This window comes from Coffea eugenioides, chromosome 3, assembly GCF_003713205.1.
Source record: "Coffea eugenioides isolate CCC68of chromosome 3, Ceug_1.0, whole genome shotgun sequence".
Taxonomy (NCBI): domain Eukaryota; kingdom Viridiplantae; phylum Streptophyta; class Magnoliopsida; order Gentianales; family Rubiaceae; genus Coffea; species Coffea eugenioides.
Genome location: NC_040037.1, coordinates 333,864 through 349,432, shown reverse-complemented (window position 1 = coordinate 349,432; position 15,569 = coordinate 333,864). Strand labels below are relative to the sequence as shown.

The following is a 15,569-nucleotide window of genomic DNA, read 5'->3' as shown; positions in this document are numbered from 1 at the left end:
AAACAGCGCCTTCAGGCTTCAACTCCGTCTTCGTCTTCTCTGATGTATCTCGAGTCGAGTCGAGTGTCATTAAATTAATTAAAGAGTATAAAAAATAAACAAAATCACTCCTCCCCCCAAATTCAGAGCTCATATTTTTCTCTCGAACCTAAGAGTCCTCCGCCACTAACCGATTAAATTTGTCGTAAGTAATCCATCTTTAGCTTTGAAGCTCCAAAAGAAATGGTGAAGGTACGAATGAACACGGCCGATGTGGCCGCCGAGGTCAAGTGCATGCGCCGACTAATCGGCATGCGGTGTTCCAATGTCTATGACCTCTCCCCCAAGGTACCTGCTTCTTCTTCTTCTTCTTCTTTTCTCTCCAAATTTTGCACCTTAATTGGAGTGTTCATTGCTTTAGGAGCTGATTATTTCTAATATAATTGAGTGAGTGATTGTGTTTTTCAAAAAATTATTTTGATGATTTTGCTGAAGATTTGAGTGTGCGTATCTGCAGTTTTATTTATTTATTTATTATAACGAATGTTGTGTGTGGCAGACGTATGTGTTTAAGCTGATGAATAGCAGTGGAGTAACAGAATCAGGGGAGAGTGAGAAGGTGTTGTTGTTGATGGAAAGCGGAGTCAGATTGCATACCACTGCTTATCTTAGGTAACAAACCAATTCCTTCCTATCTCTTAATGTTTCATTTGTTTCTTTTGCTGTTGCTGTGATAGGAATAAAAATGCATAGTGAAGGTTGAAGATTATATTCAAATGGTGCAGGTTGGGTTCAGTTAAACTAAGTTCTAAGTATTTCGTTCGTCTGTGCTTTGAGTCTGGCTGAGTTGCTTCACCGCTGCTCGATATTTTGCATAATATGATATAAAGGAACTAAAATAAACACGAGGCCAAAGATCAAAGCTTGATTAGCAAACGTTGTGCAGTGTTCGTTCCCAACTTTAGTTATTTGTTGCTGGTAATGATTTTCTAGGGACAAAAGCAATACGCCATCAGGATTTACGCTAAAATTGAGGAAGCATATAAGGACCAGGAGGCTTGAGGATGTACGGCAACTTGGTTATGATAGGGTATGGATTTAAATTTGTAAAAATTCTCTTTTGGGGTCTTTTTGGATTTTGTTTGGCTTTTGTTATTGATCATGAGCTTTTGCTCCGTGCTTAGATTGTTCTATTCCAATTTGGACTTGGTGCCAATGCGCACTATGTAATATTGGAACTCTATGCCCAAGGAAATATTCTCCTTACAGATTCTCAGTTCATGGTCATGACACTTCTGCGATCACACAGGTACCCAGTTCTATCTTCTGCCCTTGTTTTCTTTCCCTGCTGCACTTCTTTTCTCCTGATGTTGAATCTTTGTACATGTTGTTGACCTTTTATATTTAATTTTGTATGCCTACAAGTACCTGCCTTTTTATTTGATCAATTCGTTTGTGCATTCCTCTCCTTGTTCGTGATTATGAAAAATATATTTGAGTTTCAATCAAGTCAAACAGTAAGGATCTTTCTTGCAAACAATAATTTTCTAACTAAGAATTAATTCTGGCTTTTTGATGTGCTTTTGAACATCTAGAGTTATTAATCTAATGACTAGCTTTCGATTGGAGGCAGTGCTTTTTAAGCTGTCTTTTCTCACAAAACATTTATGTCAAATTCAGTTCTATTGTAGTTTTCTTGTCTTTATTTTAGGACAATTAAGTAATAACAACTTAGGCTATTACAGAGATGATGATAAAGGTTTAGCAATCATGTCGCGCCATCGCTATCCGGTTGAAGTATGTCGAATTTTTGAACGGACTAGCACTGAAAAGCTGCAGGCAGCCCTAACACGTTCAATGGAACCTGCTGGAACTGAATCTGTGGATGGGAGTGAACAGGTAAACAATGCTTCTGATGTATGCCAAGGGATAGAGAGTGACCGCAAAATGGCAAATTGTAGGGAGTCTAACAAAAAGGTTAATGATGGAGCTCGTTCCAAGCATCCTACCTTAAAGGTTGTTCTTGGCGAGGCTTTGGGCTATGGACCAGCATTGTTGGAACATATTATTCTAGACGCTGGTCTTATACCGAATACAAAAGTTGCTAAGAATTTCAAATTAGAAGATGATACTCTACAGCTGGTGGTGGGTGCTGTTTCCAAGTTTGAAGATTGGCTAGAGGACATTATATCAGGTGATAAAATCCCTGAAGGTTTCATATTGATGCAGCAAAAGAATACGGGGAAGAGGGACGTCACCTTTTCAACTACTGGAAGTTCTGGACAGGTTTTTTCCCTTTCCCATTATGAAATATATGTTCTTGTATGGAAATCCCGATGGTATAATTTACTTTATTACAGATCTACGATGAATTCTGCCCTTTGTTGCTGAACCAATTCAAGTTGAGGGATTGCAAAAGTTTTGAGACCTTTGATGCTGCATTAGATGAATTCTACAGTAAAATAGAAAGTCAGCGTGTTGAACAACAGCAAAAAGCTAAAGAGAGCTCTGCAATGCAGAAGCTGACCAAGATCCGTAATGATCAGGTTTTTTTTTTTTTTTTTTTTTAAATTTTTACTGCATTTTGGAGCATAAGCTTTCTTTAATCCACTACAAAGTGTTTTTTCATGTCATGGGAAACATGTCAATATGAATCCCAAAGTGAGGGTTTCTCATTAAAGTTTATTCATTTTATGTTGTGCTGGCACCCTAATTTATTTCACAATGCCCATAAGGTGGAGTTTTTTAAACATAAGAGGTGAAGTAGTATACTCTTTTATTACTGTCAACTTTTGCATATCAGCTAAAAACGGAATGAAGTGAATGAAAGAAAGGGCAGATAAGCAATGAATAAAATCTCTTTACCTGATAAAACTGAAAGTTACCAGAATTTGAGATTGTTGTGGTATTTAATGAATTTTGGCTTGTACTATGTGATTTTTGGGAAGTGTCTATACTTGCTCTAGGTTTGTTATGTAATATGTGATTTTTGGGAAGTGTCTACTCTAGGTTTGTTACTTATTACCATCTGTGCACCTCAAAACATTGTGGTATTGAGTTTTTGTGTTTGGTGTGTGACTTGGAAAATATCTGTGGATGTGTTAAGTTTGATCCTATGCACCTCATCTAAAGCTGGAGATAGTTCCCCATTGATACCTGCGTTTAAGGTTGGGGGATTTTAAAATTTCCTAGATGTGAAAGAGTTTATTTGGTAGTTTCCTTCCTTTTTTGGCAGTTCTTGTGCACCAAGTAATCTGTTATTGTGAAGGGGAAATGACTAAATGTTCTTCTGATTAGACTTGGTTGATACTATTTGATTAGTTGTGGCTGGTTGTATTGATCTTCTTGTTTATTACCATACCTGATCTTTTTTGGTGACCATGGTTCGATGCAAATGTGTAGTAGGGTTGGTTAGGCAGTTGCAATTTGTAATTGGTTCGTCTAAGATTTTATTTTATTGTTTTTTCAGTTTGGTAATTGGCTGTTCTCTGTTAATACAACTTTATTTTGGACAATGAATAACCAAAGATAGTATAAGAAATCTAGACAAGAGGCAAAAGTTCTTACTACGACCGGACACTTTTTCTGCGGTTACTTCTTTCTTTAGTTATATATGGATTGAGAATCCACAATAGTGCTAATAGTTGTTCAAAGTTTTTGAGTTGAATCTGACCTTGTTGCCTGTAATTTTCAAATGAATATTCTGCAGGAAAATCGGGTACTTTCATTGAAGAAAGAAGTTGAACATTGCATTAAAATGGCAGAGCTTATAGAATATAACTTGGAAGATGTTGATGCAGCCATATTAGCTGTCCGTGTTGCTCTTGCAAATGGTATGAGTTGGGAGGATCTGGCTCACATGGTGAAAGAGGAGAAAAAATCTGGAAACCCTGTAGCCAGCGTCATTGATAAGCTCCATCTAGAAAGAAATTGCATGACATTGCTGCTCAGTAACAATCTTGATGAAATGGATGATGATGAAAAGACACAACCTGTGGACAAGGTATGGCTTCAGCTTCTAATATTTAGCTGTTACTCTTTTTTACTTGTTATGTGGGAGACATAAGATCATTTTTCCTTAAAGAATAGTATTGAATCATGATCACTTAAGAAAATCAATAGTTATCAGCTGTATGAAAATCTGTTACTGCTCAAGTGATTGAGTCTCATTCTTTTGGGTACCATAGTCTTCAGATTTGATAGTCGATAGAACAATTAAAGGAAAATGGTAAAGTACAGGAAAATCAAAAGTAGAAATTATTGCCCAAATGGAACTAATAATGCATGCCCCCAACCTCCCTATCTAGGTAGAAGTTGATCTGGCACTCTCAGCCCATGCAAATGCTCGGAGGTGGTATGATATGAAGAAGAGGCAAGAGAGCAAACAGGAAAAAACTGTAACTGCTCATGAAAAAGCTTTTAAGGCTGCTGAGAGAAAGACTCGCCTTCAGCTTTCTCAGGTAGAGGAATCTCTAAATGATTTAACTTTTTCATAGCAAATTTGTGCTGTAAAACTTCCTAGTAAGTTTCTACCCTTTGCCTTGGTCCTTTGTTGTTCTAAGTTATGCATCTTTTGATGATCAATATTCACATTGTGTTGCATAATTTATATTAAAGCTGCTGATATCTTGTTACTTTATTGTATCTCACTCGTCTAGCATTGATTTTAGTTATTATTCTCTGTGTTTGGGTAAGCTGTGACTACTTTGATTGCATCTGGAACAACATGTGGATTTTTGAGATAAATTGGGAATATATGTAGATTATGTTGATACCTGTTGACAACATATCAAGCCTTTTGTCTGAATGAATATATTGGGTTATGTGGTACCTATTTAGAAGAGTCTAATTCTTTCCTTCTTCTATTTGCAGGAAAAAACTGTTGCAGCAATTACACATATGCGCAAGGTTCACTGGTTTGAGAAGTTTAATTGGTTCATTAGCAGTGAAAATTATCTTATTATTAGTGGGCGGGATGCCCAACAAAATGAGTTGATAGTAAAGCGCTACATGTCTAAAGGAGACCTGTAAGTAAATCTCACCTTACATTAAGTTAGCTAACTGAACTTTTAGTTTGCTCATGTCATACCAAATAAATAACCATTTGAGATCATTGCCATGATTGCTATTCAGTAGAGTTACTTTTCATCTTTTACCGGTAACATTGGCCTGTTTAATGTGTTTTTATGGTCCAACAAAGCTTTTCTTATTCCTTAGTAAAGTGCAGTCCCCAATGGGTTTCTTTATTGGACAGACATAATACATGTGATACAGATGATTTTCTTTCTTGCAAATTTTACTTTGACACTATCAAGAATTATTTTTAATTTGCATTTGCTTTTATTAGTTTAAAAGGTTTTTTTTTGTGTGTTTTTTCTTTGTGGTTTTTTGGGAGGAGGGGGGAGGGGCACAAGTTTTTACACCTTTCCATGTTGGTTAATGTTTGAGATTTTCCCACCTTGAGACCTTTTGAGGTTACTCCCATTTCCTTTTCTGCATTCTGATACAAGTTCCTTGGATTTGGATGATTAATGAGATAGGTATGTACATGCGGATCTTCACGGAGCTTCCAGTACTGTGATCAAGAACCACAAGCCTGAATATCCTGTACCCCCGCTCACTTTGAACCAAGCAGGATGTTTCACCGTGAGTGGTCTATTCTCATCTGTCTATCTACTGATTGTTCTGTGAATATTCATTTGTCTCTATAGATTTGATGATAACTTTGCAGCATATGAGTGATGCAGGTTTGCCACAGCCAAGCATGGGACTCAAAGATAGTTACAAGTGCTTGGTGGGTCTATCCTCACCAGGTCAGTAAAACTGCTCCTACTGGGGAATATCTGACAGCTGGAAGTTTCATGATCCGTGGAAAGAAGAATTTTCTTCCTCCTCACCCTCTCATTATGGGCTTTGGAGTGTTATTTCGCTTAGATGAAAGTTCTTTGGGGGCTCACTTAAATGAAAGGAGAGTAAGAGGTGAAGAAGAAGAGATAAATGACGTTGAACAAAGCGAGTCTTTTGGAGAAATCTCTGAATCCGAGTCAGAGAAAGCAGTCTCTGATGAAAAGCTTGCTTCCAAATTGCAGAGCATTCCGGTTTCATCAGAAGACAAATTAATGCTAGTGGACATACCTTCTGCAGCTAACTCTAGTGATGGGATTAATGTATTGGGTGATCATGCTGATAGCAATTTGCATAACAATTTTCTTAATAATAATGATGCTGTATCTGTATCTGCCGAGAATTCCTTTCCTTCTGTCTCACCGCAGCTGGAGGATCTTATTGATAGAGCTCTTGAGCTTGGATCTGCAAAAATTTATGGTGGTACTCAAACTACTTCTGTGGAATCAGTGGATGAGCATGATCATAAAGCAACAGAAGCAACAGGGAGAGACAAACCATATATATCTAAAGCACAAAGAAAGATACTCAAGAAAGGACAAAAAGATACTATTGGTACAACCATAAATAATGGAAAAGGAGAGGCTGAGGGAAATCATAATTCTGCAAGACAACTTGAGAAAAATGTTGAAACTTCAAAGATCAGTGGTGGAAAGATCAGCCGAGGGCAGAGGAGTAAGCTTAAGAAGATGAAGGAAAAGTATGCCGACCAGGATGAGGAGGAGCGGAGCATCAGAATGGCTTTATTGGCCGTAAGTAGTGAGAATATAATAGTTATACTTAGTTTTCTTTCAAAACCATTTCTTTCTCAGAATTGTTTTTCTGCTTACAAAATTTTTGTGCAATATCAATTACTTGGTATCAGGGAACTTTTGCCAAGTAATTAAGAGGTTAAAAACATGAGGATGATAAGCATAGTGACTTGGTTCTTGATTGCCAATAGAGATGCAGATATGGGCATGAGCACACTTGTAAATAAGCATTTACGTGACAAGGGGCAGAATAATGGACTTCAATGTCAACAACTCTTTGCTCTTAAAAGCTCATAGAATAGCTTAATAAACCAGCCATAGTTTCTAAAATAGGTGTCAGAGAAGAGGATAAACTATTGTGAAAACTGTAATCTTCCTTGTTTAGACTTCACTGATGTGTTCTGATATGAGAAAACCAATAAAATCATACCAAGAATCTTTTCTTTTGCTGTAAGCATGAAGTGATAATAATTATTGGACCTAATGTGGTAAAGATTTGATAATGGATGCTATCACTCTGCCAGCAGTACGCTGTTTGTCAATTGGGTTTTCTTTTTAGTCTTTAATGGGTCTGCTATTCAAGCTACTTCAGTATTTGACAGCACTATCTTAACCGATGATATTCCCCTTCTTCTGCAACTTGCTCGCTGTTTTATGGTCACTATTATTCATTTCACTTGCTTCACTTTTTGGTATGCCTCTCATGATTTGAAAAAAAAAAAAAAGGAGGCAAAATAGAAAATTCTTGATCACAGCCATGAAATCATGATCCTTGGTTGACGTCTGATGCAACTTCCTGGGTAGAGATCTCAGCATCCTGATATGATATTTTTCTTTTCATTACAGCTCGTAAAGAAACGGTGTAATATTTCTCTTTCATGATAAAATTTCAGTTACAGAAATGATGACCATCTCTTGAAATTTCAGGCTTCTGGGAAGGTGCACAAAAATAATGAAGTTGTACATGATAAAGAGACCACAATGAGTACTGAAGAAATACCTGTTACTGGTACGTGATTCGAAGATGAGGTGACCAAAGACATTAATTATCTCAATTGTCTTTATTTGTTGTATGGTTTTTCCCAACATGGACCTTCAAATAATTAATCCTTACCTTCATTTGTATGGAAGATAGGAAACATGACAAGTTTGTAAAGCATAGATGGGACTATTATTTTGATGGGTGTTAATTAAGTGCTGTGAGCCTGTGTGCAATATGCATATGCTGATTTCCTAATCCTTTGGTTTTGGAGAATGCTGTGTCACTAATCCTTTGGTTCCGGTATTGGCTTGTTTGCAGGTTTTGAAAATGCTCCAAGGGTGTGTTTTAAATGTAAAAAGCCAGGTCATTTATCCCGGGACTGTCGTGAATACCCTGATGGTGTACAGAGTACTCCAGATGGTTTGGAGGAAAAGTCTCGTGCGAATTTGAACTATGCTGCTAACACTGTGGACAGGATAACGATGGAGGAAGATGATATTCATGAAATAGGGGAAGAAGAGAAAGGGAAACTAATTGATGTGGACTACTTGACTGGAAATCCAATGCCAAATGATGTTCTGTTGTATGCTGTTCCTGTCTGTGGTCCATATAGTGCTCTGCAGTCGTACAAATATCGTGTGAAGTTGGTTCCTGGACCAGTAAAGAAAGGAAAAGGTGCTGCTTTTTTAACTAAAAAGTGTTGTTGTCCTTGAATCAGGCCTTAGCACTTGCTAATTAAGTATTTCCTGCCCAGGCTGAACACGTTTTTTGTCGAGTCTTTTCTCTCGTATATCAACTATTTTCATTCTTATATGCAGCAAGCACTAGTGAATCAGTTTTGACTTTGTGTAGGCACTGATCTTGGTAGTTGCTTAAAGTTAATGGGGTTAGATATTCTGGAGGAAAATTGATTTTCTTGTGTTTCTCTGCAGCTGCAAAAACAGCCATGAATTTGTTTAGTCACATGCCTGAGGCAATAAACAGAGAGAAGGAATTGATGAAGGCATGCACAGAACCTGAGCTTGTTGCTGCAATCATTGGTAACGTAAAAGTGACAGCTGCAGGGCTAACTCAAATGCAGCAGAAGCAAAAGAAAAGCAAGAAATCTAGCAAAGCACAAAGTTAGGTTTGTATGATATTTTGCCCAAATTAGTCTCAAGTCTTCCTGTCAATATTGTAGGACACCACTTTGCTTTGTCAACCCTTGGCTGCTCCTCGTGGCAATGTAAGAGGTATAAATTGAGCTTGATGAGTATCCGCAAAAGATCCGTTTGGCGAATGTTTATTTGTCTCCGTGAACTCTTCAATATGCTCTTGCTACATTTTATTATTTCGGAACTGAAGCTTGCCAAATGATTTGAACTGATGGAGAATTTTATTTTCCATCAACCTATACATCTGTATTTTCTTTCGTTTTTTTTTTTCTTTAAATTTTGTTTCCGCATAAAAAATCCTTGCTTGCCGTACCCCTCTTTCATGCATGTTGTTAAAGTGGAAACGGCAAGAGGAAGCAAAAATAATTGACATTTCATGACGGGACTCGAAAACTTAGTGTTCCTCATTTACTTCTTTGTTATTTCTTGTGTGATGAACATTTGACATATGATATCCACCAAATAAAAGAATAATTACGCGCGAGGAGGTAATACAAAGTCGAGCGGGTGGGTACACTTGTATGCATGTTGTATAAATAAAGCTACGAGATGTGTAAATCATGATGAATCATCGGCGGGAGGGATATCACTCAAATCCAGACCCTCTGCAGGCAAGTCGGAGGTTAGCGGTCCTAAGATCCCATCAGAGCTCAAAGTCAGTCCGCTCTGCCAGATGAACAACAGCAACATAGAAAAAGACATGCAGAGTGCATTAGTAAAACTTTCTATGCCAGCACCAATTTACTTGCTTTGTGCATTTGTTATTACTTGACAACGGACGAAAAAGAATTCCAGGGGAAGGGGATTTGGCTACCAAACAAATTACCTCTGGTTGGAATCTGAGCATATCAGCACGAGCCATTGCTTCTGCTTGTGCAATTCTCTGCCTGAATGTTTGAGCCATTTCCTCAGCCTGTGAAAACGTAATCACCATCAGTTTTTTCTTTGTTGATGCCTATTATTATTTTTCATAGCTCTCCCCGTGATGATTGCTTCATTAACTTTAGCTAATATATGACACGTACAGTACAACCCAGCTCTTTAGTCACATTAGAGAAGTATAAATTTATAACCCTTTCATCTACAGAACGAATATACTTAAAAAAAAAAAAGAAGAAGAAATACAAATTTACTCGATCTTAGTATTTTTGTGTTACTTTCTTTATTTTGAGAAGTATACGATGCCAAATTTCAGAACATCTAGCTATAACAAATAACGCATTACCTTCTCAAAGACAAGCTTAGGATTACGAATCATGTCACCAGGAGTAGGCTCCAGCTTCTTTGTAGACAGGCTCACTCTGCCTCTCTCGCGATCATGGCTTAGTATCATCACCTAGAACACAACACCTTACTGCAAATTGCTTACAAAAAGAAACCACAAACAGATAAAAAAAATATCTATATGTACCTTTAGAGTGTCACCAGGCTGAAGGACTGTTGCAATGTCTGAGACTCGATCGTGACTTATCTGACTGACATGTAGAAGGCCATTGATCCCGCCTATGTCAATAAAAGCACCATAAGGTTTCAAGCTCTGAACAGTTCCAAGAACCACAGAGCCAATTCCAAGCTGCGCTTGACTGTCAGCCATGGCCTTACGATTGCTGAGGATGAGCCTCGACTGTTCTTCATCAACCTCTACAAACTTAAGTGGAAACTCCTTCTCAAGAAGCTCCTCTGCAGTTGATTTCTGATAGATTAATCACGTAAATCTTATGTCAATATCTGCTTAAATTGTTTCAGCAGATACATCCTACCTCTATTTCTTTCTCATCTTATCTTTTTATACTGCCAAGTTGAGGAAACATGGTGAGCAGATGAGGAAAATCTTAAAAACTGTTTTATATTATCTAATGCATTATATCTCCAGTAATTTATAGTTACAAGACAACTTTAGTGGCAAGGTTGGAAATCTAAGAGGAAGCGGACATTCTCTAATCTTCAGGAGCCACCTGACTCGCAATAGATGCATATACAATATTCTGTATAGCATTCTCCTAGATCTTTTTCTTTCATTTCAAAATGAAGTTAGTAAAATAAGGCATGCCTAAGCGAGAAACTAACCGTTGATATTTGCGAGAAGGGAACAAACCCAACAAGGCCTTCAACCAATGCCACTACTCCACCTTTATTCGCACCAGTTACCTGCCAATGTATACGACAGAACGAAAGTTACAAGTTGTATTACTACTGAGAAAAGCAAATGCTTCTATTAGCTGATTTTATTGACGACTACGAGCTATCACGATAGGGAATACTAAATGCAGTTTCGAAACAGAAAAACGGCAAAGGATAGAGGAATCCCAACAAATAACACACAAGTTATAAACCTAAGTATAGCAGCTTTTGGTGCAGAAAACCTACCTTACCCTTGACAACAACATCTTCAGCTTGAAGCTGTCTACATCTTTCCCATGCTAGCTCGTACTGGATAGCACGCAGGCTCAGTATCAAACTGTCATCAGCTTCAACCTCACCAATGACTTCAAATTCCTCACAAAGACCGGGCACTATGCCAGCTTCTTCTACACTCTTTATCCTGTAAATTGATGCCTGGTTCACAGGCAAGTAGGCTGATGATTTTGCAGTAATGTCAACAAGGGCTCCATTTGCATCTACAGCAAAAACTGTTCCTTTGACCTGGAAAGAAGCATTTGGTTGAAGTTTAGCAACTGCAACGACTAAAGCATCAGCCGAGAAAAAAACACAGTTTTATCTCTCTCCCATCCATCATCCAAGAACCGTAATTTTACAAATTAAAAGGGAATGCATCTGATCGCAACTCTAGATATCTCTAATAACCGTATTAGTGTATCTGATAGCCTGACCCTGAGCTAAAAAAAAAAAAAAAAGACATCTCCAACTTTGAAAAATCGATCCACAATATAAGTACCCCTTTTGGACTCAGTTACCAACCAATATCCATTTTATAATGATTTTTTCCCCACTTCTCATGGCCAAGTTTACCTCCTTCCCATTGTTCAATGGATATCCAGTCTCTAATACCACAAATCAACGCACGTTCTGCATTCACCGACAGGAAAACACAACCAACAAGGCTATTTCTAATAAGATTACTCTAGCTGACCTCATCAATCCAAACCAAACATAGCATTTTCCATCTACAACCGGAAACAAGACTCTTACTACGCATGCCGAGCTACGATATAAATGCATTTGTACGCCAACTTTACAAAACCAAAATGCAGGGAAAAAAACCTCTTCTCCCCAGAGTCGATGAGCAACTGACCCCGCAAATTCCCAAATTAACAACAACACAAGTATCCAATCTTTAACGAGTCAAATCACACAAGAATCAGAATTACACAAGCTCAACCCCATTCAACTAAAACATACAGAAAATACAACAAGGAGAATATAGAAAGGGGAAAAAAAAAGGAGGATAAGAGGCTTTACCCTGCTACCAATTTCAGAATCGAAGTCGAACTTATCAAGGGCAGCGTGGAAGTTTTCGAGCGTAAAGGCGACACCTTCCATAGGGGCAGTGCGGCACCTGTCGTAGGCGTCTTCAAAAATTTCTTTGAGCTTCATCCGCTCTCTGGTCTGTGCGTTGGAGACAGCCACTGGTCCGGCAGCTGCTGCTACAACTAGTACTCGTCCTCTTCTGGGCTGCTGCTGGTGGTGGTTCTGTTTGGGTGAGACGAGACAATGGGTAGAGCAGCGGTTGTTTGAATTAGTGTTGAGGCTCGTGGAGAGCGGCGGGCGTTTCAGCCCACCAAAATGTTGAGCCAAAGATGCCATCTTACTCTTTTTTTTTTTTCTTTCTCTTTGGGGGGCGTTTAACAGGCACAAAATCAAAATACACACACTCGCAAGCGGAGTGGTGAGTATGTTTTTGTTGTTCAAGACTGGCTTTTCTATAGGGAGTTTGATTGGAGGTGGAGGTGGAGGTCAAATATGGATAGGGGAAGTCAAATAATAATTAATTATTTACTCCAACCATTCATCTTTTTAGTTTGTTTGTATGAAGTGTGGGCTCGAGAGATAGAAGCATTAGGCCCATCTAGTTCTGAAATGGTATTGGGCCATTGAAGAAAGAAATGGCCACCACACATGCTGTGATCAATTTTGGTGGGCTTCTTAGCGAAGATAAATGTTGAAACTTTCCAATGGAGGGCTTAGAAATTCTTTTTTAATGTAGTAATTTGCAGAAAGAAACTGAGGGAGATCAATAATACTATTCGATAGGAAGGAAACAGGGGCCTGGGGGCGTTCAGGTTCAGTGACTTTCGGCGCTGTGTGTTTCTGTGAAGAAAGGGGTTGGTGTCGGGGCAAATTTGTGTTTAAGCTGACTGAGCTGAGCTGAGACAACAGACCAAAGCTAATTTACGAGAAAGAGTTAATTGAGCGAGCTCGAAATGGAGATTTCTTCCTTCCATATCAGGGGCCGCCCATAAATCTTGAATGAGGAGGGCATACTGAGGGTTGGTTAATACACTGAGATGGTACTAGCTTTCAACTTTCTTTCCGTATATCATCATCATAAATTTTCTTGTGATTTTTTTGTTTTTTACACAGCACAGCACAGCACAGCACACAATCTTTGTATTGTGAAGTTTTCGTTTGCCTGCAGATTCTGGAAATTTGGAATGCTTTGCTTTACCTTTGGTCACCAAGCTGGCCTGTACACGTTTGTTAATTCCGGAGAAAATGAAAGTGGAATCCGACTGACTTTCTTTGATGATTAAAAGAAATGCATTTTGATTCCCCAGCGTCGGCGTGGCACGCTCCTTTTCATGTTCATCATCATGCACACCACCACAACCAACCATCCATCCATCCATCCATCCATCTCAATTCTCAAACCAAATTCATCACCACCCTCACCCTCTCTTGACAGATCATACCCGTGTGGAAGTGGAACATGATATTCTGCTCTGATTAAAGGGCGTCTTTTCTTTTCTTTCTGATCTCCAAATAAATTTTCAAACTCAAATTTGCTCCAGAATTTCACAAACTGGGTTTTTTTTTTTTTTAATCAGTTTTGCGTTCCCAATTACTTTTTGATATTCCGCGAGCTATGAATTCACATTTTTAATATCCAGACTAAGTAAAGAGTGAAGCAATGATCATGAACTTAAAAAAAGCCAGACATGCATATGCGGCAGCACTGGAGACTTAAAAAGTGCTGCACTAAATTTGACAAAAGAAGAACCTTTATGATTAGGACGACCAAACTCATTTGCATGGGTAGGAGAACTTTGGTGGCATGCCTGCATGTATACAGTCGTATAGATTAGTGATAATTTCATAAACCTCCTTGAGGTTTTTAATATATAACTTCATCTAATTCCCTTGATATTTCAAAAATATCAATGATCAAAATTTTGAAAGAATAACCCAAAAGGACCCTCATAAAAAACCTTCTTATAAAATTCTTTAAAGGAAATATGGAACAATACACAAAATCTCAAACCCACTCTCTCAACCCTCATCTCTATTATTTTAAACTTTTCATATTCCCACATATCACCATGACCACCACCATCATCACCTCCTAAATTCTAAAACTTCAATCTAAGTTACAAAAGAAAAAAAAATCAGCACTATTAAACTCAAAAAATTTCACTAACTGCATTAATATAGCATCCTATCTCTCAAAATATTGATCAAGTACCAACACCAAGCCCCGTCCTTTTTTAAGCCTTCAACTTACATCTTATTCTATTCATCTCTGGGTCCTCGAAACAAAGTTACAATTCATTTGTAATATGTTAAATTTGTGTTTAGGACATAATTAGTTATTTCACGAGTGAATCTTGTTTTTGTTTCCATTAAATGTTTAATTGTGTGATGTATTCCTATACACAAGATTAGGAGCGTGTTGAAAATCTTAAAGGTACTAGGTGAAATTGTCAGAAACCTCGAGGGAAGTTTCTGAAAATATCCCTATAGATTATAAGTTATGCATGCAACAATGAGAAATTGAGTGGTGTCAATGGTAACATATAAATTCAATAATACACTCTGTGACAAGTTTGGTAACGTGCAGCAATTAGAGGACGCCTTCCACCTAATTAATCTACTGACTACAACAACCCCAAAAAGCAAAAAAGGGTTTGGATCCAAAAGGCAAAAGCAAGAAGAATATCCCAAGCCTTGACAAAAAGGTAGATTGAGAATCTATCAATCCGGTATTTCTCCTACAACCATGCCATGCCATGTGTTTGGAAAAGGTAATGTCGTTCCAAAAGAAAAGTGAGAATCTAGCAACGAAATCAGACACCAATCAAACTATTGATTAAGCAGTTTGGAAGGAACTAGATTAGGTGGAATATATGATGCGTACACGTACGAGATATAAAACATGAAGGGTTATGACTTAGTTTGCTTGCTTATCATGCAAAAACTGGAATCCAAGAACAGCCCGTATCAGCAAAAACTGGAATCCAAAAAGGGCAAGTAGCAGTATTCTATTCGGTAGCTTTAGTTAATTTAGTTTAGTTAACTAAAGGAGGAGAGAAAGATAGGAAATGATAGTTTATGTAATTGCTACCTTCCTCGTCCATATCCAAATGTAACAGCACTCTGAGATGAATTAACCGACAACAACAACGGAATCATCATCCTTCCGTAGAACACGTGTTAAACATGATCAAAATCTTTTCGGAAAAAGGTTTTTCAATCATACTTCCAGTTCCCAGTGCCCAGATTCTTTACTTTTTTGCATGAAAATGCAATCCCTGTAATATATTGCCCGCACGGAGCACGCATGTTTCATTATAAATACAGAAGCCCTCCACCAACTTCTGTGCATAACAAATTAATTCCATC

General features: G+C 38.0%; 2 protein-coding genes across 2 annotated transcripts; one reads left to right on the top strand and one right to left on the bottom strand.

Annotated features, from left to right (window-relative positions):
- Window positions 1-55: 55 nt before the first annotated feature.
- Window positions 56-9,029, top strand: LOC113765709 (nuclear export mediator factor Nemf). The gene is made up of 14 exons (XM_027309953.1): window positions 56-327; window positions 539-651; window positions 973-1,069; window positions 1,164-1,288; window positions 1,725-2,265; window positions 2,340-2,525; window positions 3,689-3,982; window positions 4,287-4,439; window positions 4,852-5,006; window positions 5,520-5,625; window positions 5,727-6,635; window positions 7,563-7,644; window positions 7,936-8,292; window positions 8,550-9,029. Exons 1-14 carry the CDS (start codon window positions 223-225, stop codon window positions 8,741-8,743), a joined length of 3,417 nt encoding a protein of 1,138 aa, XP_027165754.1. The 5' UTR covers window positions 56-222; the 3' UTR covers window positions 8,744-9,029.
- Window positions 9,030-9,153: 124 nt separating this feature from the next.
- On the bottom strand, window positions 9,154-12,656 carry LOC113765710 (30S ribosomal protein S1, chloroplastic). Its single transcript, XM_027309954.1, has 7 exons — window positions 12,192-12,656; window positions 11,139-11,414; window positions 10,839-10,919; window positions 10,183-10,464; window positions 9,997-10,107; window positions 9,598-9,684; window positions 9,154-9,437 (listed from the first exon to the last, which is right to left on the bottom strand). The coding sequence occupies exons 1-7, from the start codon at window positions 12,534-12,536 to the stop codon at window positions 9,330-9,332; spliced, it is 1,290 nt and encodes a 429-aa protein (XP_027165755.1). The 5' UTR covers window positions 12,537-12,656; the 3' UTR covers window positions 9,154-9,329.
- Window positions 12,657-15,569: the final 2,913 nt, after the last annotated feature.

Bases quoted from the DNA above. Each gene is read 5' to 3' on its own strand.
- LOC113765709 (XM_027309953.1), top strand. From the start codon at position 223: ATGGTGAAGGTACGAATGAACACGGCCGATGTGGCCGCCGAGGTCAAG. The intron at 328-538 runs GTACCTGCTTCT...TGTGTGTGGCAG, and splicing joins TCTATGACCTCTCCCCCAAG to ACGTATGTGTTTAAGCTGAT. The intron at 1,289-1,724 runs GTACCCAGTTCT...AGGCTATTACAG, and splicing joins ACACTTCTGCGATCACACAG to AGATGATGATAAAGGTTTAG.
- LOC113765710 (XM_027309954.1), bottom strand. From the start codon at position 12,536: ATGGCATCTTTGGCTCAACATTTTGGTGGGCTGAAACGCCCGCCGCTC. The intron at 11,415-12,191 runs GTAAAGCCTCTT...GCTTCTTTCCAG, and splicing joins ATTCTGAAATTGGTAGCAGG to GTCAAAGGAACAGTTTTTGC. The intron at 9,438-9,597 runs GTAATTTGTTTG...TTCATCTGGCAG, and splicing joins TGCTCAGATTCCAACCAGAG to AGCGGACTGACTTTGAGCTC.